Source organism: Moschus berezovskii, chromosome 18 (assembly GCF_049115385.1).
Source record: "Moschus berezovskii isolate FMDL1 chromosome 18, NW_MosBer_1.0, whole genome shotgun sequence".
Taxonomy (NCBI): Eukaryota; Metazoa; Chordata; class Mammalia; order Artiodactyla; family Moschidae; genus Moschus; species Moschus berezovskii.
The window spans coordinates 9,369,164-9,394,727 of record NC_142477.1 but is presented as its reverse complement, the minus strand read 5'-3'; the positions used below and the strand labels follow the sequence as shown (position 1 = coordinate 9,394,727).

The following is a 25,564-nucleotide window of genomic DNA, read 5'->3' as shown; positions in this document are numbered from 1 at the left end:
CAGGCAGGTGGAAGAACTTGTTCCTTTCTGCCCACGTACTTCCTGTCTGCACCCTATGAACTTCCTGTCTGCACCCTATGAACTTCCTGTCTGCACCCTATGAACTTCCTGTCTGCTCCCAACTAACTTCCTGCCTGCTGCCTGTGAATCTGTGGGCTCTCTATCTGCTCCTCATGAACTTCCTGTCTACCACTTATTGACTTCCGGCCTGGTTTCTGTGGACTTCCTGTCTACCCCGTAGACTTCCTATCTGTTCCATGTGGACTGCCTGTCCAGCCCCTGGAGACTTCTATCTGCCCAACATGGACTTCCTGTCTGCTTCCTATTCCTGTCAGCTTGGCTTCATCTGGCAGTGGCAAGTTGATTCTAGTAATAGTAGCTTACAGCAGTGTAACAGGTGACTTTAAAACCCTGTTGCAAGGTGCCCCCTCCCAGCCCTGGCACCAGTGGGCCAAGTCCTCCTACTCAGCTGTTTGAGTCCAGCTCCAAACATCTAAATTTTAATGATCCTAACGTCTTCCTCAGTCCCTCAACTTTTGGTCCAGTGGCTGCTTCCTGTACTTGCTGTGCTGTGATGTCCGGGTACTTTCCTTTTCTGTTTTCAGTTTTTTAATATCCGATTAATGCACTGCATTAATTCTCTCTTTTCAATTAGTTTATGTGGTTTGTGTCCCCTACCCAGGCTATAATTAATATTGATAATGATAAATCTGAGTAGAAAAATAAATCTGGGAAGGGGATAGGAAGTACATGCGAAAGGAGAAGAATAGGCAATTTTAGGTGGTGGTGGTCTGGGGATCAGGGAGGTCCTCTTGTTGAAAGTGATATTTAAGAAGAAAAATGTTACATGTGAGTTATGCAGGTACAATCAGACTGCTCTGGTTGAACCTCAGGCAAGACAGGATCACATTTTAAAGATCTTGCCTTCCAGGACATGGAAGCAACCTAGATGTCCATCTGCAGACGAATGGATAAGAAAGCTGTGGTACATACACACAATGGAGTATTACTCAGCCATTAAAAAGAATACATTTGAATCAGTTCTAATGAGGTGGATGAAACTGGAGCCTATTATACAGGGTGAAGTAAGCCAGAAAGAAAAATACCAATATACTATACTAACGCATATATATGGAATTTAGAAAGATGGTAACAATAACCCTGTATATGAGACAGCAAAAGAGACATAGGTGTATAGAACAGTCTTTTGTGCTCTGTGGGAGAGGGCGAGGGTGGGATGATTTGGGGGAATGGCATTGAAACATGTATATTATCATATGTGAAACAAATCGCCAGTCCAGCTTCGATGCATGATACAGGATGCTCGGGGCTGGTGTACTGGGATGACCCAGAGGGATGGGATGGGGAGGGAGGTGGGAGGGGGGTTCAAGATGGGGAACATATATACACCCAGGGAGGATTCATGTCAATGTATGGCAAAACCACCACAATATTGTAAAGTAATTAGCCTCCAATTAAAATAAATATAAAAAAAAAAAGATCTTGCCTTCATCTGACCTCCTTTTTATATTCTCTCTGGCCTGGACTTTCTCTGAAATCGTCACTCTCCAAAAAGTATGTTTCAGGTCCTTTGGATAATCCCAGACATGAATCATCCCTTAGAGGGATCACATCCTTGCTCCTCCAGGGGATTGTAAGGCTGTTCTCAGGTTGAACTTTGCCTCGTAGGAAATCCTGGTCATACTGGTTGTGGAGATGACCACCGTTGCAGTGATCCTCATAGTAAATATTGTATTGGCCACAGAGAGTGTCCATATGGGAGCTGCTGTGCAGGGGAGGCACTCACTTCCAACAGAAGGACATCAGGAGTACCAAGCACTAACCAGAGCTGAGCACCCACTCTGTCCTCTCCCCACGCTACCTGCCCCAGATCTCCAGAACAAGGATCACTTGCTTTATCTTTGACATCTCTGGCATATATCCCAGCATAGAAAGTCTTCAGTTGACTCCTCCTTGTAATGGAAACTAATAGTATCCAGTTCTGTTACAGTGAAAACATCCCTTGATGGAGAATCTAAAGACAAACACCCTAGGCCTTCCTAAACCCTGCCTGCCTTTGTAATATTGACCAAGTCATTTCATCTCTGTGAATCTCAGGTTCATCACTTGAAAAGTAAGGGAAATGGAATAAAAGCAAAATTTTATCCTTAAATTTCTCTAATCACCTCATTTTTTGGTTTGTTTACAATGACTGGTAACCTAATAGAAAAATCTGGTCACATCAAGTATATGCATGTTCAGTTGCTCAGCCGTGCCTGACTATTTGGTGATCCCATGGATTGTAGCCCGCCAGGCTCCTCTGTCCATGGATTTTCCAGGCCAAGAATGCTGGAGTGGGTTGCCATTTCCTTCTCCAGGGTATCTTCCTGACCCAGGGTTTGAACCTGGGTCTCCCGCATTGAAAGCAGATTCTTTACCTTATCAGCCACAAGGGAAGCCCAAGAGTTACTCTGACCTTGTTCTAATAATAATATACATTCCATTCTGTCAATTTAAAGATTTGCATTATATTTAATCTTAAGTAATTATCAGAAATTTATGTAATGATTCAGTACATTAAGTTCCCCATACCCACTTTTTAAGTCTCCTAATAATCAATATTCAGGACATACTCCACCCAAAAACTTTATTTTCTCTACAATTTTCCTACATGACTCCTAAGGCTGACCTACTTTCAACTGGTATGCCATCAGTGTTCTTCTCAGAGAGTGACATTTTTCGTTTAAAACTCATATTAGCTCTGCTAACCATCTCCTGTGCTGGTCCTCCCTTTCTGCTCCTGTTTTAGTTTCCTGGCTCAAGAACATTTTTCAAAGTCAGTTACAAATTTGGCAACTTTTCAGACAGTTCCTAGGATTTATTGGGTGCATTAGGAAAACCCTCAATGACTAGGTTTTCCAGAGAATCCCTGGAGTTTGTGTCTGGAAATGAAACATCATACAGTTCAAACAAGGGCCCCAAGTAAGTCTCCAACCAAGTGAGGGAATTTGCAAACTGAACTAAGAACTGTGGCATTTACAAGGCTTGCAATACTACTGAAAACAAGAAAATAATTAGATTTTAGGAAAAGTGGTATATATCCTATGCATTAACACCTTAACAAACTACACAAGAGGAGCTAAAATTCTTCCAGATTTTGTGCCAAGGACAAATGATAGATTTAATACCTTTTTTTTAAAGTACTAATCCAAGTATATTTTCCCCTGTGGCTCAGTAGTAAAGAATGCACCTGCAGTGCATGAGACACAGGTTCAATCCCTGGGTTGGAAAGATCCCCTGGAGGAGGGCAAGGCAGTCCATTCCTGGAGAATCCCATGGACGGAGGAGCCTGGCAGGTGATGGTCCATGGGGTCGCAAAGAGTCAGACATGACTTGGTGACTGAGCACAATCCAAGCATAGGACTGGCATAGACCCTTTGAGAAAATCTAATTCTGTTACATGCAACAGAAGACAGTTCCAAAGAAAGCTCTTTTAAAGTATTGACAATGGAAGTTTCTAAAAATAACCTGTCAGAAATCTAATTGATTAGACGATTTCTAAAAAAACTGTACTTCAAAAGAAAAAGAAAATTTAGATTATTTGACATTAGTCACTAAAGGAAATCATACAAAATGTATTATAACATGAATTTTATATTGATTCATATCTCAAAATAGAGGTTGAGAAGATGAAATATTTTTGTTTGTGAATGTGAAATACAATCATTCATTGTAAGGAAAAAAGGGAACTCAGTGTTAACGGGAACTTTGGAAAAACAAAGATGAATCAAACAATATCTCTTCAAGGATTCAGTCCGGTATAAAAAAAAGCCTATAAATAAATAACTGTGGAATGAATCCATGTTTTTCAATATAAGGGCCTAATATATTACAAATCACCGACTAAATTCAGAGAGGGCTTGATACCGAAGAAGGTGGCCTTGAGGTGGAAACCAAAGGAGAGCGTCCTTACACTTCAGCGTATTCAAGGATGATGCAATGGAATCCATATAAACAGCCTTGTAGGTCCCTGTGGTGCAACAGTGGCCTCAAGATCAGGGGAAGCAAGACAGTTGTATGAGTTCAAGTGCTGGTTCTGAAGTCACTCAGCTTAGGTCAAAATCCCACTCTTTCAAGAATTACCTTGGGAATCATCTGGAGAATGGTGATAACAATAGCTCTGGGCAGTGCTTTGCAAAATATGTTCATAATAGCATCCAACAGAGACTGACCTCCAGAATGGCCGTGTAAGGAATGCAAAAGATTCTCTCCCAAGTGAGACAACCAGTTGCCTGGTGAAAATAACACACACACACACACACACACACAGATACACATCACTGAAAGTCTAGAAATTGTCCTAAGGGCATAAAAAGTGGAAAATCTGTTCTCATATAGATTATCACAGACTACAGAGTAGAAATCCCTGTACTATACAGCAGGTCCGTGTTGGTTACCTATCTTATATGTGTATAGTAGTGTGTGTGTTTTCATCGAAAGCTTATGATTCACCTCTCCCATACTCTAATAAAAAAAAGTGGAGGACTTCCCTGATGGTCCAGTGGCTAAGACTCCATGCTCCCAATGCAAGGGGCCTGGGTTTGATCCCTGGTCAGGGAACTAGGTCCCACATGCCACAGCTAAGAGTCCAAATGCCACAACAAAGATCAAAGATCCCAAGTGCCACAACTGACACCCAGTACAGCCAAATAAGTAAAATAAATAAATAAATATATTTTTATAAAGAGTAGGAAGTCATCTATTGAATTAAATTTAGTAAGTCTGTGAAAGAATGACAAAATTAGTTGCATTTGAGCCCATGGTCTAGTCACATATTACCTTTCCCCTGCTCAATGTGACCACGCTCCCTATGGCCCTAACACCCACTCTAGGGCTATATTTAAAAGTCAGGAGACACAAGGCACCAACACCTCTTATCCCCTTGGTTTTATATATGTATATATATATATATATATATACATATATATATATAAGATATCCCATGTCCAAGGACAAGGAGAAGCCCCAAAAAGACAGTAGGAGGCGTAAAGTTGCATTTTGAATCAAACCCCATACCCACCAGAGATGCTCAGAGGGCTCAAACAAAACCTTGAGCCCACCAGGACCAAGGGATCCCACAGAGACTGAGCCAGACCTGCCTTTGAGGAGTGTTTGAGTGTCCCCTTCAGAGGCATGTGCCACTGGAACAGGGGCTCTGGCTGCAGCAGACCTTGGAGGCGAAGTGTTTGAGCCCCACCACAGCCATCAGTCAGACAACCCACAAACTGGAGGACAATGATACCAAAGAAGTTCTCGCAATGTTGCAAAAGTTCGAGGGCGCACAACACATTTCCCAACCTGGGGATCCATCAGAGGGAGTGAGAACCCGCAGGGAATGTGACTTTGAAGGCCAGTGGGATTTAATTACAGGGCTTCAACAAGACTGGGGAAACAGACTCTTTGTTCAGTTCAGTCACTCAGTCGTGTCTGACTCTTTGCGACCCCATAAATCACAGCACGCCAGGCCTCCCTGTCCATCACCAACTCCTGGATTTTACCCAAACTCATGTCCATGAAGTCGGTGATGCCATCCAGCCACCTCATCCTCTGTCGTTCCCTTCTCCTCCTGCCCCCAATCCCTCCCAGCATCAGAGTCTTGGTGGGCACAAACAAAACCTTGCTCCTTGGAAGAAAAGCTATGCCATACCTAGACGCATATTAAAAAGCAGAGACATTACTTTGCCAACAAAGGTATGTCTAGTCAAAGTTATGGTTTTTCCAGTAGTCATGTATGAATGTGAGAGCTCGACCATAAAGAATGCTGAACACCACAGAATTGATGCCTTTGAACTGTGGTGTTGGAGAAGACTCTTGCAAGTCCCTTGGACAGCAAGGAGATCAAACCAGCCAATTTCAAAGGAAATCAACCCTGAATACTCACTGGAAGGCCTGATGCTGAAGCTGAATCTCCAATCCTTTTGCCACCCGATGCGAAGAGCTGACTTATTTGAAAAAACCCTGATGCTGGGAAAGATTGAAGGCAGGAGAAGGGTACTAGAGAAGATGAGATAGTTGGATGACCTCAGTGACTCAATGGACATGAGTTTGAGCAAGCCCTGGGAGATGGTGAGAGACAGGGAGGCCTGGTGTGCTGCAGTCCATGGGGTTGCAGGGAGTTGGATACAACTGAGCAGCTGAACAACAATAGTGTGAGTGTGTGTGTGTTTACATGTATATATATGTGTGTGTGTACATATATATATATAGACCATACCACATAGCATGTGGGATCTTAGTTTCCCAACCAGGGATCAAAGTTCTGTCCTTTGTATTATAAGTATGGAGTCTTAACCACTGGAATGCTAGGGAGCCCCCACACCACAGTTCTATATTGCAGAAACTCTATTAAGGACAGGCATGGGCATGCAAGCTGTTTTGCCTTCTGCTAACCAACTCCCACCACCCCCCGAGACAGGGAAGCCTGGTATGCTGCACTCCACGGGGTCACAAAGAGTTGGACATGACTGAGCAACTGAACTGAGAAAACCCCTGATCACAGGATGGACGGTCTATGCCAGGCTCAGCAGACTGAGAATAATAGATCCTGGAACACCTCCAACCCAGAACCTTTGTAAAGTAGAGGTTTCAAGCTGGGAACCAAAGTAGAGACAACCAGGAGCTATTATCAGTACCCAGAGCTCTGCTCAGAGATGGGGTGTCACTTTGGAAGTTTGGAGGGAGAAGTATATATCAGTTCCAGATCCTTTACAGGAACACAGATTTTTCCCAGGAGGAAAAACAAGTTCTATGAACAAGAAGCTCACTTTAAAGGAATGATTCTATTTGGAACAGACTGTGTGCAACTTATGCCTAACAGTATCATAAAAAATAATGGGTATTCTTGTTGCATGCAATTGAGAGAAAGCTGATTGTTCCATGATACACATACTGATAAATGAAATAGTATCCCAACTGGAAGTTTAGCAGAGCGATTCAGGGAAAAAGACAAGAGGATTCCTCCTACTGTTGGAGTAATCTCAGCAACTGGCCGCATCCTAGTCCTGCAAAGCTCTTCTATAATCAAATTAGACTGTGGAGCAATTCAAAACCAAGCGTGCCATTAAAAATAATGCAAAAAGATCACCTAGCAGTTAATGTAGGCTAGGAGCTGGGTATGATACCAATGGAGGCAGATTAGCACAGGCTTTCAGAAAGACTGTGCACATGGCCTAGCTCTGCACTCTCTGAGAGGCCACACTGCAGGCTGCACACTGCAGAGAAAACAGACTTCACTGATCTAGTCACTAAACAAGCAAGAAAGAAAGCAACAGCAACAATCACTTGAGTGGTGGCATGTGGTCAGTCTCAGAGTATTGAGAATTGCTAAGATATATTATCTATAATGCTCAGTATTCAGTAAAGAAATTATGAGACACAAAAAGAAACAGAAAAGTGTGACTCATACACAGGAAAAGAAAGAAGAAACAGAAACTGCTTCTAAGGGGATCTGGGTGCTTAACTTAGTAGACAAACACTCCAAAGCCACTGTTACAAATACGTTTAAAGAACCAAAGGAACCACATCCGAAGTAGTAAAGCAAGGCCGAATAGCAACATCTCACAAAATACAGAATAAGAGAAATTATAAAAGAACCAAATTGAAGTTGAAAAGTATACTCTCTAAATAAAAAATTACTATAGAAGCTTAATAATAGATTTGAACTGCTAGCACAGAATCAGTAAACGTGGTGATCAATCAATCGAGATTACACATCTGAGGAGTGCAGAGGAAAATGAATGAAGAAAAATGAGTGGAAGCTCAGAGAAAAGTGCTGCATTATTAAACACGCCAATATATGAAGAGCACGAGAACCAAAGGTGAGGAAAGGAAGGAGCAGAAAAACGCAGGTGAGGAAACAGCGGTCAAATGTTTCAAATTGAGGGAAAATATTAATATGAATACTCAGGGAGCTCATATAATTCTGAGAAGGATAAACTCAACCACACGCACATCGATACACAACGTAGGAATAATGTTGAAAGACAAAGACCCACTGAGAGCAGCAACAAGAGCAAGACCCCCAAAGCTTTATGAATAACAAAACTACAGTGAGATAAATGGAAGACTTCTTAACAGAAACAATGACAGCCAGATGGCAGGAGGATGCAATATCCAAATGCCGATGGAGAAACACGCAGCAAAAAACAAAAGAAACTGTCAACTGACAACCTCTACCTAGCAAATCAAAACCAGAGCAAGATACCGCTTCATATCCACTCGGATGTCTCTAAGAAGAAAAGATGGACAAGAACAAACGTTTTCCAGAATGTGGAGAAATTGGAACATGTATACATTGCTGGACAGATACAAAATGGTGCAGCTACTGTGAAAAAATGGTTCAGAATCTGATAATTGCACTTCCAGGTATATATTCAACAGAAATGAAAACTTATGTATACACAAAAGATTGTACCTAAATGCTTATAGCAGCACCATTCACATAACCAAAGAAAATACAAACAATACCTATCAACTGATAGACAGCAAAATAAAGAGTGGCATATGTATACAAAGGAGTATTTACCAACAAAAATAATGAAGCCGTTAAACATGTTACAACATGGATGAACCTTCAATACTGTCTACCAAATGAAAGAAGCTAGTCACAAAAGACCACATATCTTATGCCTCCACTTATCAGAAATGTCCAGAGTAGGCCAATCTGTAAACACAGAATGTTAGGCTAATTGTTTCTACGACTGACTGATGAAGGCTTCGGAGAAATGAGAGGGACTGGACTAAACAAAGCTTCTTTTTGTGATGGTGAAAATGTCTCAGACTGTGGTGATGTTTGCACAAGTCAGGGAATATACTGAAAAAGACCCATCAAATTTTACATGTTCAAAGGGTGAAACTCTGTTGACGTATAAATTATATATTAATAAAGCTCTTAAAAATAGTACCTCTCTCTTAGAGCTATCATTTAGGCTAAGTGAGATAATAAATGGGGAGCTACTGGGCAAGTCTTTGGCAAATAACCTTCAGTAAGTTACCACTGCACCTTCTGCTACTGTCGCGGTCACCATTGGTTCTTAAACTGTAGTTAGCCCCATAATTCTATCCATTATTTAACAAGTATTGAAGAGCACCTACTGTGTGACACACATTTATGGGCTTGTGATTAGTAATCAGAACAGCTTTCTGATGTCATTTTGGTAGAGATGTAAGTACAACAGGTACTATTTTTTTTTATTAACCTTTTTTTTAGCAAAATGAATCAATATACTCTTGGCAACACCAGAATGACTCTAGAAGTCATTTTAGGGCTTACAGAGCTTATTCACTTTACTATACTTGGACTTCATATACAAATATTAACTCCAAATACTCATGGATGGTGTTATCAAGGATCCATGAGCTTGACCAATGTTCACGATCTTCCCTGAGACTACATGTGACTCCTCCATTCACAAGCATCACACTCCAACTCTACAATAAGGATTTGGCTTGCACAATATTTCCTCCAGAAGACTACTCTGGCACTGCTGCCCCTCACCGCGTAGAGCGAGGCGTCTTCATTTCAGTTCTCCTAACACCCATATCTGTCCTTATTTGATCACTCTACAGCAAATTAACTACCCCCTGCTTCTCTCATCTTTGGACGCACTCCTTGGACCCAACTCTGATAGGCTCTGGCGAGGCATACTTCTGAAGCACATTCACTATTCACAGACAATTAGAAACCAAATGTTCACTTTGGTTTTATCTTTCTTCTTTAAGAATATGTACCTACTATAAATCAGAACCACAATCCTGACTCCCATCAGATCGCTGCATTATCTAGAAACCCAGTAAAAAAGGGCTTACCTGATATCCACCTGGACCTTTAATCAGAACCCGAAAGAACCAAGAATAACAGTAACAAAAAAAGGCAGCACCATGTAATATAAAAGGTATGCTATTTTTCTTCATGTGTTAACAGGTTTGGAAGAGGAGGGATAGGGTAACCATCAATCAAGGAAGGAAATCACAGACTTGGCAGCGATTCATGGGGCATTTCCATTCAATAATTTTATTATCTGGCTAAAGATACAGAACTTCTTAACCCTCCTTTTTTCTTCCTTATAATGCCTTTGACTTGTCCTATCATATGGTAAATGCCCCTGAAATGCACACTCATAAGTCTAATTGAGAACATGTATGCAGTGACCCTCTATGGACAAAATATCACTTTAGTTGGAATTAAGGTATTTGGAAGATTAATAGTGAAAGCACACAGTTTTCTATTCCAGTCACCAAAATATTAAATTCCAATGTTTATTATGCAGAGGAGTCTTTTTCTATTCCTTTCACTTTATCTTTCATGCAGTTGTCATTTACAGCTTTTGGTGTTAACTCCCATTGAGTTCAAAGATAGCCAGAAATCTCAAGCTGCTGCCAACCAACTCTATTCATGGGACAGACTCCAGGGCATACCTCAGCCATCATGGAAAAGCCTTGGCTCATGAGACCCGGGGCATCCATGAGCCTGCACCCCTGCTGGGTTAGTAGGCAGCAAGCGCCTTACTCAGCCTCCACAAACAAATTCAGGGTGCTGTGAAGGGCATGGCGTGCCTCCCTACCACAAAGATGGCTCCCATTTCTGGTCTGAGCTTTGGTGAAGAAAGCCAAGGAATCTTCCTTTAGAGCCTTATATGAAGAGTTGTAGCTCTTTCATTAAGGAAGAGCTAATGCAGAGTTCTAAAGAATAGCAAGGAGAGATAAGAAAGCTTTCCTCAGCGATCAATGTAAAGAAATAGAGGAAAACAACAGAATAAGAAAGACAAGAGATCTCTTCAAGAAAATTAGAGATACCAAGGGAACATTTCATGCAAAGATGGGCTCAGCAAAGGACAGAAATGGTATGGACCTAACAGAAGCAAAAGAGATTAAGAAGAGGTGGCAAGAATACACAGAAGAACTGTACAAAAAAGATCTTCACGTCCAAGATAATCACGATGGCGTGATCACTCACCTAGAGCCAGACATCTTGGAATGTGAAGTCAAGTGGGCCTTAGAAAGCATCACTACGAACAAAGCTAGTGGAGGTGATGGAATTCCAGTTGAGCTATTCAAATCCTGAAAGATGCTTCTGTGAAAGTGCTGCACTCAATATGCCAGCAAATTTGGAAAACTCAGCAGTAGCCACAGGACTGGAAAAGGTCAGTCTTCATTCCAATCTCAAAGAAAGGCAATGCCAAAGAATGCTCAAACTACCGCACAATTGCACTCATCTCACACGCTAGTAAAGTCATGCTCAAAATTCTCCAAGCCAGGCTTCAGCAATATATGAACCATGAACTTCCAGATGTTCAAGTAGGTTTTAGAAAAGGCAGAGGCACCAGAGATCAAATTGCCAACATCTGCTGGATCATGGAGAAGGCAAGAGAGTTTCAGAAAAACATCTATTTCTGCTTTATTGACTATGCCAAAGCCTTTGACTGTGTGGATCACAATAAACTGTGGAAAATTCTGAAAGAGATAGGAATACCAGACCACCTGACCTGCCTCTTGAGAAACCTGTATGCAGGTCAGGTAGCAACAGTTAGAACTGGACATGGAACAACAGACTGGTTCCAAATAGAAAAAGGAGTACGTCAAGGTTGTATATTGTCACCCTGCTTATTTAACTTATATGTAGAGTACATCATGAGGAACGCTGGGCTGGAAGAAGCATGAGCTGGAATCAAGATTGCCGGGAGAAATATCAATAACCTCAGATATGCAGATGACACTACCCTTATGGCAGAAAGTGAAGAGGAACTCAAAAGCCTCTTGATGAAAGTGAAAGAGGAGAGTGAGAAAGTTGGCTTGAAGCTCAACGTTCAGAAAACTAAGATCATAGCATCTGGTCCCATCACTTCATGGGAAATAGATGGGGAAACAGTGGAAACAGTGTCAGACTTTATGTTTTGGGGCTCCAAAATCACTGCAGATGCTGATTGCAGCCATGAAATTAAAAGACGCTACTCCTTGGAAGGAAAGTTATGACCAACCTAGATAGTATATTAAAAAACATTACTTTGCCAACAAAGATCCGTCTAGTCAAGGCTATGGTTTTTCCCGTGGTCATGTATGGATGTGAGAGTTGGACTGTGAAGAAAGCTGATCACCGAAGAATTGATGCTTTTGAACTGTGGTGCTGGAGAAGACTCTTGAGAGTCCCTTTGACTGCAAGGAGATCCAACCAGTCCATTCGAAAGGAGATCAGTCCTGGGTGTTCATTGGAAGGACTGATGCTAAAGCTGAAACTCCAATACTTTGGCCAACTCATGCGATGAGTTGACTCACTGGAAAAGACCCTGATGCTGGGAGGGACTGGGGGCAGAAGAAGGGCACGACAGAGAATGAGAAGGCTGTATGGCATTCACTCCTGGAGTTTGAGTGAATTCCAGGAGTTGGTGATGGACAGGGAGGCCTGGCGTGCTGTGATTCATGGGGTCACGGAGAGTCGGACACGACTGAGCAACTGAACTGAACTGAACTGATGCTTCTCGAGAGAACAAACCTGACCACACCATCTTCATGCTTAACAAGTGTGCCAAGTCACCACCATCCTACCCTTACCAGTTCCCCACTATACCCATTCTCAAACCAAAAGCCTTTCCAAAGATAGTAGACATGAGCCCAGAGCACACCAAATTCTCCCTGAAAAGAAGAATGCTAATATATATTTTTTTAATTCACAGGACATAGCATTTTCATATATTTAGTATTTCAAGGAATTAGTTTTGAATGCCCCTTCAGCATCTAGTATTCACGTACACAAAATCCTTGTGAGATGTAGAGTCTGAATTCTCTTTCCAAAGAGGGAAAGGAATAAGACAGACTTAGATGATTTTCTGAAGATGTAACAAATGTTCAAAAATCTGGTTGCCAAACACGATGAAGACTTTATTGCTTTGACCACGCATTTTTTTCAGCTTGCTACTTATGTCACATTTTCCTCATCTATGTCTGACTAATTAGTTTGTGTCCAAGAATTTAAGCATCGTCTACACTTTTGTCTTCTAAATTGGAAATATTTTAAGAAAAGTAAAAGACAAGCCATTAAGATTTCAGCTTAGGTCAGCCTGAGGGATTCAGGTTCGTTTTCAAGTTGGCCTGATGCTCCAAACTCTGGGTGTGGGGCAAAGGGGACCACCTCCAGCATCGAAGATGTTTAATGGCTGATTTCGATACTGTGTTTCCCTGGTTGCTCAGACGGTAAAGAATCCACCTGCAAAGCAGGAGACCCCATGTTCAACTCCTGGGTCGGAAAGAACTCCTGGAGAAGGCAATGGCTTCCCACTCCAGTATTCTTGCCTGGAGAATTCCATGAACAGAGCAGCCTGGCAGACAGTCCATGGGGCTGCAGAGCCAGACACAACTGAGGGAATGTTTCACTTCAGTTCAGATATTAAGGACAAGGAGAAAACACCAATAGCATCGCTAGCCCAGTAAGACCAGCCCTGCCCTGCCGTGGACTCATCACTACGTTTGAAATGAATGCTCAAATCTGTAAATGTGTCACCAACATCAGAATGGCAGAAATAAGGCACTTTCAAGCACTAGATCAAATAGCCCACATGGGCAATCAGTTGTCCTATTCAAAATGAAGACATTCCTCCAGTGCTAGTAAGCGACCAGCATGTTTAAGGAACCAATAAGTCAGAACCAATAACCCCAAAGAAGTCACAGCCTTCAGACTTGGCCATAAGTTCTTAGGTACAGTTTTCAAGCTGCAGTGCTCTGCCTCACCCACTGTAGAACAACGACAGAAGTCAGAACCTTCACACTGCTCCCAAGCAGGGAAAGGAAGCAACCCAGCATACTTTAGAAAGTACCACTTGGCAGTTTTTCCTCCTGTTTTGACAAATCAAATAAGTCTGTACTGCAATGGTGGAAGAACAACCCAAAGTACAAGGGAAATATTGTCACTTGTCCCCTTTTCCATGTCCCCATCACTTCATGACCAGTGGCATGAGCTGTACTCACCAATCCTTTGCAGGTCGAAAGAGCCACTGAGGAATTTTTGTGGGATCGCAAGGAGCCTTGATAAAAACAGAAATCCTCGGGTGGGAAAGCCTGCACTGACTTTGTGCCCCGCTTTCCCAAAGTCTGGATGAGAAATCCAGGTGCCACCAGCTTGCTGGAGGCTTTCAGATCCAGGTGGAAGTCATGCCTGAGGCTTTTCAGCCGAAGGTGCAGAGAGTCAACTCCGAGCTGGGCCAGAGCCCTTTTCCTCCTCTGGGGGTGGGTGATTTCGTGGGACACGTAGTTGCCCTTGTGGTCAACCTCGTAGGGAGACACCAGCTCATAGTCTGAAATCAAGAGAGGATATGTGGCTGAGTAATTTCAGAGTTCTGAAAAGGATCAGGAAGTCTTCAAATATAATTTACACTGGATGATATTTTCACCCAGCAAGAAAGATGATGGAAATGTCAACCTTCACCTATTCAAATCCAAACTGAATGCATAAAATCAGAGTTTAAAGGGACAATCTTAAAAGGGGCCTTTGGGGACGTCACTGTTGTCCCTATAATGTAATATTATCCAGGAATTGCTATGACACTTCTAAGGAGGAAGAGATTACAGACCAAATGAAGCTAAGAATGGACTTTTTGGATCACTAGAGTAATTATAATAAGTAATCATTTTTATAGCTTTAAACATTCTTTCAGTAGTACTGTCTTTTACCAACATCTTCATTCCACTGATAAGAAATTTTAGCTTAAAAATACTGATAATTTTTCAGAAACCAGTTAACAAGACTCATGTCCGACTCTTTGCAACCCCATGGACTGTAGCCCACCAGGCTCCTCTGTCCATGGTATTCTCCAGGCAAGAACACTGGAGGGAGTAGCCATTCCTTTCTCTGGGGGATCTTCTATCCTGGGGGTCACTGCAGCACTATTTACAGTAGCCACAATAAGGAAGCAACCTAGATGTCCATCAAGAGATGTATGGATAAAGAAGACATGGTATAGACACATACAATGGAGTACTGCTCAGCTATAAAAAGGAAGGTATTTGAGTCAGTTCTCATGAGGTGGATGAACCTAAAGCCTGTTATACAGAATGAAGCAAGTCAGAAAGATAAAAACAAGCATCGCTTTTTTTTCATTGCTCGTATCAGAATTCTCTCTTTCATCCCCACCATTAACACATCATCTCTGCCTCCGAGAGGTCAGGGAGCGGTTGTTTCTGGGCGGAAGCACAGAATGTGGACCACAGACACGGGGTGTGCTCCACACCAGGGGTCATATCTTCCTGCACTGCCATGCTCTAAGCTTGAAGCTGGGCTTTTAGACCACGTGAAGGTCGATTTGCCGAAGCTGGACAACTCTTGGTGACCTCCTGGACAAAGTCCACCAGGCTCCTCTGTCCATGGGATTCTCCAGGCAAGAATACTGGAGAGGGTAGCTATTCCCTTCTCCAAGGGATCTTCCCAACCCAGGGACTGAGCCCATATCCCTTGTGTCTCCTGCACTGGCAGGTGGATTCCTTCTCACTAGCACCATCCAGGAAGATCTGAAGGTAGATTTGTCAAAGCTGAGGTTATGAAATATTTTAGCCAATGTATTGGTTTGATTTACATCTTTCAAACATTTAAACATACCTTGCGTGTGTCTCCATCTGCATACTAGCAATGGGCTTGCACAGCTTTGGAGAAGACTTGCTCCCTAGACTGCATTTTGTCTAAACACCAGGAAACAGCAGCCAAGCAAGACATCGGGCCTTCTCCAAATTCCCTCTAAGATGCCTTTGAAAGGGGTGTCAGACCCCAGCATCAGAAGATCAGACCTACACCATGGTGCTCAGACCCTAAAGACTCAGGATGCAACCTCCTCTTACATGTAGGACAAGACTTGATCTTAATATTCTCATCCTGATCCTCCACCAATAAATGTTCTCAGGAGGCAGCTTGATGCTTAGTAACTGGTCCTTTTGCATGAGTTGGACGTTTCCTGCGGTCATAAGGTAAAATAAAGCACCGTCCTACAGAAGTGGCACTTGGTCATTTGGTGAACAGTACTAGCTAGGTTCTTCTGTATATTCTTGCCACCTCTTCTTAATATCTTCTGTTTCTGTTAGGTCCATACCATTTCTATCCTTTATTGTACCCATTTTTGCATGAATATTCCCTGGGTATCTCTAATTTTCTTGAAGAGCTCTCTAGTCTTTTCCACTCTATTGTTTTCCCTTATTTCTTTGCATTGATCACTGAGGAAGGCAGTGACCAATCAATGCCTTTTGTAAAGAAGAACTATACAAAAAAGATATTAGTGACCCAGATAACCACGATGGTGTGATCACTCACCTAGAGCCAGACATCCTGGAGTACAAAATTAAGTGGGCCTTAGGAAGCATCACTACGAACTAAGCTAGGGGAGGTGATGGAATTCCAGCTGAGCTATTTCAAATCCTAAAAGATGATGCTGTGAAAGTGCTGCACTCAATGTGCCAGCAAATTTGGAAAACACAGCAGTGACCACAGGACTGCAAAAGGCCAGTTTTCATTCCAATCCCAAAGAAAGGCAGTTGCAAAGAATGCTCAAACTACTGCACAATTGCCCTCATTTCACACACTAGTAAAGTAATGCTCAAAATTCTCCAAGCCAGGCTTCAATAGTATGTGAACAGAGAACTTCCAGATGTTCAAGCTGGATTTAGAAAAGGTGGAGGAACCAGAGATCAAATTGCCAGCATCTGTTGGATCATAGAAAAAGCAAGTGAGCTCCAGAAAGACATCTACATCTGTTTCATTGACTACACTTAAGCCTTTGACTGTGTGGATCACAATAAACTGTAGCAAATTCTTAAAGAGATGCGAATACCAGACCATCTTACCTACCTCCTGAGAAACCTGTATGCAGGTCAAGAAGCAGCAGTTAGAGCCAGACATGGAACAACAGACTGCTTCCAAACTGGGAAACGAGTATGTCAAAGCTGTATATTGTCATCCTGCTTATTTAACTTCTATGCAAAGTACATCATGTGAAATGCCGGGCTGGATGAAGCACAAGCTGGAATCAAGATTGTCGGGATAAATAATCAATAACCTCATATATGCAGATGACACCACCCTTATGGCAGAAAGAGAAGAGGAATTAAAGAGCCTTGTGATAAAGGTGAAAGAGGAGATTGAAAAAGCTGGCTTAAAACTTAACATTCAAAAAACTAAGATCATAGCATCTAGTCCAATCACTTTGTGGCAAAAAGATGCGGGAAACAATGGAAACAGTGACAGACTTTGCTTTCTTGGATTCCAAAATCACTGGAGATGGTGACTGCAGTCATGAAATTAAAAGCTGCTTGCTCTTTGGAAGAAAAGTTATGGCCAACCTATACAGCATATTAAAAAGTAGAGACATTACTTTGCCAGCAAAGGTCTGTCTAGTCAAAGCTATGGGTTTTCCAGTAGTCATGTATGGATGTGAAAGTTGGACCATAAAGAAAGCTGAGCACCGAAGAACTGATGCTTTTGAACTGTGGTGCTGGAAAATACCCTTGAGAGTCCCCTGGACTTTAAGGAGATCAAATCAGTCAGTCTTAAAGGAAATCAGTCCTGAATGTTCATTGGAAAGACTGAAGCTGAAACTCTAATCCTTTGGCCACCTGAGGTGAAGAGCCGACTCAGAAAAGACCCCGATGCTGGGAAAGATTGAAGGCAAGAGGAGAAGGGGATGACAGAGGGTGAGATGGCATCACCAACTCAATGGACGTGAGTTTGAGCAAGCTCTGGGAGATGGTGAAGGACAGGGAATCCTGGTGTGCTGCGGTCCAGGGGCATCCCAAAGAGTCAGACACGACTGAGAGACTGAACAGCCACAGCTAGGTGGCAAAGTGGGAAAGAATTGGCCCGCAATGCAAGGGACATGGATTCAATCCCTGAGCCAAGAAGATATCCTGGAGGTGGGAATGGCAACCCACTCCAGTATCCTTGCCTGGAACATCCTATGGACGGAGGAGCCTGGAGGGCTACAGTCCCCGGGGTCATAAAAGAGTCAGATGTGATGAGCACCCCTCACACACGTGGGAACAGTACTTGAGTAACTCTTTTTCTGAAAAAAGAAATTCTCCTTTACAACCAAAGCTCTTTTGGTATAGGTACTTGCCCACAAGTCCCTGGGCTGTCCTGGCAGGTATCTGAAGGGTTACACTGGACCAGAGAGAGTGGGTGGCAGCCAGTGGATGGTCATAAAAGCAAGTGTCTGGTTTGGGAGAGGCAGAGAAGGTGGGATGGTAAGGCACTGCCCAGAATCCCTGGTGATGAGTTCCTCAGCAAGGTGAGGGTCAGGGGCCTGGCACCCAGCCCAAAACTGAAGGCTGGGCCATGGCCTGTTTGAGCCCAGGCTTCCTGCTTCCTCGGGGTCAAGGGCTTTGACATCAACCCCTAGAGGGCTACTCCCAGGCTCACAGACCTGGCCCTTCGTCCAGGTAACTGGTGATCTGGGACCCATACAGATTAGACAGTCAGCAGGCACTGGCTGGCCACTGGACAACCAAACTTTGCAACATGTATCAAGTTGGGCCCTGGTGTCTGATAAGGGAGAATACACTGTGATTATTTCATATTTTACTTAGGAAAACAAAGAAGTATAACAAACCTGCTTAAATTCTGTGCAATAATTTTAAAAGGGGAAGAAACAAATTAAGTATTAACATCCTGGTGTAACTGTGAGACTACAGCCACCACTTGTGGTGTTCAGGCACTGAGTCGTGTCCGACTGTAACCCCAGGGACTGCAGCACGCCACGCCTCTCTGTCACTCTCCAGCTCCCGAGTTTATCAAAGTTCAAGTCCACTGAGGCATAATGCCTTCCAACCATCTCATCCTCTGTTACCCACTTCTCCTTCTGACTTCAATCTTTCCCAGAATCAGGGTCTTTTCCAGTGAGTCGGCTCTTTGCAACAGGTGGCCAAAGTACTGGAATTTCAGCTTCAGCATCAGTCCTTCCATGAGTATTCAGGGTTGATTTCCTTTAGGATGGACTGGTTGGATATCCTTGCAGTCCAAGGGACTCTCAAGAGTCTTCTCCAACACTACAGTTCAAAAGCATCAATTTTTCAACGCTCAGCCTTCTTTATGGTCCAACTTTCACCTCTGTACATGACTACTGGAAAGACCATGCTGCTGCTAAGTCGCTTCAGTCATGTCCGACTCTGTGTGACCCCATAGTCAGAAGCCCACCAGGCCCCCCCGTCCCTGGGATTCTCCAGGCAAGAACACTGGAGTAGGTTGCCATTTCCTTCTCCACTGTGTGAAAGTGAAAAGTGAAAGTGAAGTCGCTCAGTCGTGTCCGACCCTTAGCGACCCCATGGACTGCAGCCTACCAGGCTCCTCCATCCATGGGATTTTCCAGGCAAGAGTACTGGAGTGGCTTGCCATGGAAAGACCATAGCCTTGACTATATGGACCTTTGTTGGCAAAGTGATGGCTTTGCTTTTGAATACACTGTCCACTGGAGGAGGGAATGGCAAACCAATTCAGTAAATTTTCCATGAGAACCCCATGAACTGTATAAAAAAGAAGTCTGTCCCTGGGTACTCCTAAAAACAGGGAAAAGCTCTTGCTCATGTAGTTGCGTTTCCCCCAACCGCCTTCCTCATCCCGCTTTCTGGACTCAGGGGGAAAGCGAGTGTGACGTGACTGTGTTAACACCTTTCTTCCTGCCCTGTGAGCCCTCGGGGAGTCTCCACCTCACACCCGCCTGTTTCCATCCCGACAGCGGCTCTGGGATGAGGACAAACCCTGGTGACGAGCAGATTTATTGCACATATAAAGATGATCACCATTCAAAACAATCAGATTGTTCCCAGATGACATAAAGTCATATTCTTCTGACCTTTGCTTTGGAGGACATACAATCTTTACCCTTTATGGGGAAGGGGGACCTATCACAACTCTTTTTCAAAGTAACTTTTAAGCCTCTTTTACAGAAATGCACACAGCATTCTGCTGATACATCTTTCACAACCAGCTATGGTGGGGGTGGGGTGGGGGGACGGCCTGGTGGAAAGCATTTGCCAATTTTCATGGTACAAATACTCCCACTGAGGCTGATGTCAATTACCCACGTGACATCACTGAACGTGGAGTTTAGAGGTCTGCATGGTAGCACACCATTAGAAAGCCTCTCCCCCATACAGAACTGATGTTGCTGTCGTTCAGCTGCTAAATCACATCTGACTCTTTGCGATCCTATGGACTGCAGCACACCTGGCCTCCCAGTCCCTCACCATCTCCCAGAGTTCACCCAAGTTGACCCAAGTTCAGCGATGCCCTCCAGAGAAGGTGGGGATGGTAAGGCACTGCTCAGAGGCGACACAGGCAAATACTGTCAAAAGGATAAACAACAGCAAAACTTTTAAAGAATTGTGAAGTGATGAGTTTTCAGTGTTTTAGTTTTGGTCTTTTTTTATTTTATGTTACTTTATTTGTTCATCTATTTTCTGGACCTTGGTACCCAGACCAGGGATCGAACCCAAGCCCCCTGCAGTGGAAGCTAACCACTGGTGCCCCAGAGAAGTCCTAATCTTTTGAACATGATGATTTCCCTGCAAGTTTCTTTTGATTTTCAACAAAGCAGCTCACAAAATTCCCGATGAGGTTAAGGGTCAGCACTGGAGACCTGGCGCGTGCTCAAATGGCACGCTGGCTCCAACCACCACGAAGCCACTCACTGTCACTAATCACAGTCCTTTCCCAGGATGAAGGGGAACAGGACTGAAAACTGAGCCCAGCGGCTCTCAGCGGGGGTGATACCCCTCCCCCACCCCCAGGAGATGCTGGGGACATCTGGGGACACTTTGGTTTGCACAAAGCAGAAGGAGATGACAGTGTTGTGGTGATACAGTGGGTGAGTCCAGCAAGGTTGGTACATATTCTTCCAGACCCAGGACAAGCTGCCACAGAAAAAGATCTGGCGCATCTCCAAGGTGGAGAAACCCTGGCTCTTCAATCAAGCAGCAGTCCTCCGCACCAAATACGCACGATCAGTGCTGGGTAGATGACCGTGAAGAGGCTCACAGCTAAAGGGTTCTGTGAATGAACAAAGCAAGCAGAGCTCCTCCCCCGTGCGCTTACTACTACTCTGAGAGAAGGGGATATATCATCGGTGTAAAATGACAGTTTCAAACTAACTCTCGAGCTTAAGGTTTAAAACTATAATCCCCCAAACTACTGGCTTGTGAAATCAAGAAAAAAAAATTAGTGAGATTCCTGATCCTTTAGAATCCCTGAAATAAGACCTCAGCCCTACAGAGGCATTTTTAAGGAGAAGAAATACACACATGGTTGCTACAGTCAGCACCCTGATCAACTTGATTTCAAGAGCTGCTTTTGACTAAGCACCGAGTCCAAGAAGACTCCAGTTTCAGACCGAGTGCACGATACGTGGCCCGCCTGTGAGTGTATACGGTCCGCCCGGCACCAGCTCTGGAGAACGGGTTTTGCACGTTGAGTCCTAACTGCACATTCGGTGCATCACACACATAGCTTGTCATCAGCCACAGGGGGAGCATCTAGCCCATGGGAACCAGCAAACGTGACAAATCAGAGCCTCCAAGAATCTGTTGTTAGACAGTTACCAGCACACTATTGGGCCGACCTGCCCTGTCTCAGGTTATGTGAATGCGTGAGTATAAACTATGGATGCACACACACAGACAGAGGTCTCTCTTGTTCAACAAAACTCTAAAAACTTCCCACCCTTGACCGGGAAGCTTAGCTTACCCTAGATTTTGAAAAGCTGTTAATAACAAGCTCATGCTATATCTTTGGGGATTCCCTGGTGGCTCAGATGGTAAAGAATCTGCCCGCAGTGCAGGAGACCTGGCTTCAGTCCCTTGGCCAGGAAGATCCCATGGAGAAAGGAATGGCTATTGTCTTTGCTCTGAAAAAGACCTGCTATTATTATGACAAAGGTTAATTTGTAGAAAAAGCATTCAAGTCTCCTCTTAAGGAAAAGTAATGCTGAATCTGCCAAAGTGAAAGGGTGCACTGAATATCTGAAAATAGAATTGATCTCAATGAACTTATTGAGATGTTGCTCACAGAATATGTGGAGTTCTCTTTCTAACTGAATAATTACTCCAGACACCCAGGAACATTGGCTATAGAGGTTAAAATACATGTTAAACAAACCTTTTGGCCAAAAGAGTTATTTCAAAGCCAGCTGTGGGTTTTGAAAGAAAAGAAAGTATAAGTCACTCAGTCACATTGGGCTCTTTGAGAAGCCACGGACTGTAGCCTGTCAGGCTCCTCCATCCATGGGATCCTCCAGGCAAGAATACTGGAGTAGTTTGCCATTCCGTTCTCCAGGGCATCTTCCCGACTCAGGGATCAAACCCGGGTCTCCTGCATTGCAGGCAGATTCTTCACCATCTGAGCCACCAGGTTTTGAAGGCGTCCCCAGACACCTAGCAGTCAACTAACCCGAGCATCACACAAAGTCTATCCCATCTCTGTCATCCCAGCGAAAGAGGTCACTGCTGAGCACAGGGAGTCTTTCTCTGATCTTGTGGGAGCCTTCCACTGAAACTCACTCTCTCAAGTTAGCCATCTATAACTGAAGACATTAAACACCTACACAGCGGGAAATGAAGGGGTGGCGTGTCCACTGGGCTAGAACCTCACTGACGATGGCTCCCACCTTCCCTGTGAGGTTCTGACCAAGCCAGCTAACTGGTTGTTTTGGGAACTCTGGGCTTGTGGCCCCAGCTGAGGAGTTAGGCGATCAGAGCCAGCCCTCTATGCTGGAGTCCGGTTCACAGGACGCTCCTCCAGGGAGAAGGGCACACTTGGGCAGGATGTCTTGGGTTCTCCTCTTGAAAGTGATTCTCTATCTCTAAAGCTCTTACCTCCCGGAAAACCCCATAAACGTTAGGAAACACTCTGAAAGTTCTTCTGAGACCTTCAGGAGTTCTCATGATTCTAGAAAGCTATGATTTTCAAAAACTCTTACTTTTTAGGCAACTAACTACAGTATAAGTCATTTGCATACTAGAATGAAACGTGAGAGAAATACTGAAGACAAGGGCAAGCCCAAAAAGGTGGGCTCGAAATAACTCTTTGGCAAATACAGGGAAAAAACGTTTTCTATTATTTACCTCTAGCGCCCTCTGGTGGATTCGGAAAAGGTCTTACATTCCCACATTTCATTTTTCACTTCACAGACTCCTACAGGAGGAATCTCAACAATTAATGCATATAATTCAATGATTGCCTTTAGGCGTTTTATTAAGACACTACATTCAGGAGTTCTGAATTATTAACTCATTTTTTAGGTTTACTGAAAAAATATGATGGGATAATCAAACCTGATTCTTCCTCTGTAAGTCACTAACATTTGAGTTGGCAATTTCTTCTTGGAATCGATGCAAAGTATTCATATTTAGCAACTGCCGATGGACTGGGTTCAGATGAAAAGCCAGTTATCAACTGAAATTAAACACCTGCTTTCTCATCTACCCTAAAGCAGGTCAGGATAGGGAAGTCTCTACCCCGGACACATGAAATAATAAATGATGCTTGTGAGGAGAGAAAGTACAACCACACACTGTACAAAGTTCTGACCTGCTTTTATGTCAAAACAAGGCACTGGACTTGGACATCGCTCTTATGACGTCACAAGACACTGATTACCCAGTCCACCAGCTCTCCAAGAGCATCCCTTTTGATGCTAAGGTGGTAACTACTGAGCAAAACAGCTGTCTTTTTGTCTCCTGCTCTGGCTTCCCAGGTGGCTCAGTGGTAAAGAACCCACCAGCCCATGCCGGACACCTGAGTTCCATCCCTGGGTGGAGAAGATCCCCTGGAGAAGGCAATGGCAACCCACTCCAGTATTCTTCTCTGGAGAATCCCATGGACAGAGGAGCCTGGCGGGCTACAGTCCACCAGGGGCAGAGACTCGGACACGACTGAGCAGGCAGGCAGGCAGGGTATATGCCCAGTAGAGGGACTGCTGGGTCATATGGTTGTTCTAGTTTCTAGTTTTCTGGCAGTGAAGGGTGTTCGCTGTAAAAGGCCAGAAAGGGAACAGGTGAAGGAGGGGACGCGGGGATGGAGAAAGGCGTTAAAAGCTTTGTAATCGCTTTGGTGTCTGCATTAATAAATCCTAGGTTAGTTCTCTCTTCTATTTCATCTAAATACATTCCCTTGCTTTCTTCCCTAATGCTTATGGTAATAACGCTGGTAAATCGCATCTGTTTTACTGGGAAATGATATAAATATTGCTGAAAGTTGACTCAGCGGTGGTCGCTGGCGAAGCGCCGCAGCGTCTTTCAGGGAATTCCCAGAGTTAGGAACCTTCGCAGCGCTTTGTAAAGCAGCCTTCGGGAGTTTACAAGCTGCTCCGCGGAAAAGGTTCGACCCTTTCGCCCCTACCCCGCGCGGACTTACCGCCCTTTTCCCCCCAGCCCGGCCACTCCGCGGGTCCAGGAGGACGCCGGACGCTCGGGCTCTCCGGCGAGGCCGCTGCGGGTCCCACGGCGCAAGCAGGTGCCTGCGGGAAACAGCGGCGAGACCTCGGTGAGACCCGGCTGCGCGCGGGGGGCTCCAGGGACCCCCGACCCGCCTGTTTGGGGTCCCACCGGCACACCCACCTGCGCCAGCAGCAGCACCCAGAGCGCCGCGCAGCCGAGGCCCCGCATGGCCCGGCCGTCCGGCGCGCCCCGCGCCCGCCGCCCGCGCTGCGCCGCCGCGGGGAGAACGCACGGCTCCATCCAGGGGCGCTCGGAGGGGCCCGGGGCCGGTGGAGGCTCCCCAGCCCGGCGGGCCTGCGGAGCGGGCTCGAGGACCAGCCCGGCCGGCGCGCAGCACGGTGTCCCGCGGAGGACGCGCCGCCCGCGCCGGGGTTATTACTGCGGCTCCGCGCCGCGCGGGGGGCGGAGTGGCGGCCGCGGGGGCGGCGGGGGCGGCGGCGGAGCGCGGCCGCACCGTGGGAGAGACGGGGCGGGCAGGACAGGGAGGGGACGGGGAGAGGCGGGCGAGAGACCGGCGGGGTGGGGCGCCGGGAGAGGAGGACCCGGGCGAAGCCGCGCGCTCCCGGGCTCGCAGTCGGCGCGCCCGGCCGGCCGGCCCGTGGGCACGCGGGTGGCCGGGGCGGAGGGACCCCGGGCGGGGGCGGTGAGCTGCTTGGGGCCGCCCGCCCCGGGCGCTCCGGCCTGCAGTCCGCGGCTGGACAAGGCTCGCACCTCGCGGCCCTGTGCCCCGGCGCTCCCCGGTCCCCACTCCCGAGAGCCAGGCTTGCGTGCGCATCCAGAGGCCGACACCTGCCGCCCGCCGGCACGCGGGGGACAGCGGCCCCGGGGCCTGCCCTTCCGCCCCGGGGGAGATCGGGTGTGGAACAGGAGCTCCCAGACCTTCTGGCCGATGAGCGCGTCTGGGAGCAGAGGAGGCGAACGGGCGTCGCCCGCCGGCTCGGGAGGCGCTGCGGGTGCGGGGAGCTCCGGCCTGTGTCCCGTCGGCCCTGGGAGGTGCCGGCGCTCCGGGCTCCGGGGGTCCCGGCCGCCGCGGACTGGCCTTGCTCTGAGCGCC

At 45.4% G+C, this 25,564-nt stretch overlaps 1 protein-coding gene across 1 annotated transcript in view; it reads right to left on the bottom strand.

The window, feature by feature from the left end:
- The window catches only part of ADAMTS16 (ADAM metallopeptidase with thrombospondin type 1 motif 16), a 182,379-nt gene extending 157,499 nt beyond the window's left edge, over positions 1 to 24,880 (bottom strand). The window contains exons 1-3 of the mRNA XM_055422293.2: positions 24,631 to 24,880; positions 24,428 to 24,530; positions 14,017 to 14,342 (exon numbers count right to left, since the gene is read on the bottom strand). Of these exons, the coding sequence (XP_055278268.2) occupies positions 14,017 to 14,342; positions 24,428 to 24,530; positions 24,631 to 24,750 (549 nt within the window). The 5' untranslated portion in view covers positions 24,751 to 24,880. The remainder of the gene's footprint in view (positions 1 to 14,016; positions 14,343 to 24,427; positions 24,531 to 24,630) is intronic.
- Between the last annotated feature and the right edge of the window lie 684 nt (positions 24,881 to 25,564).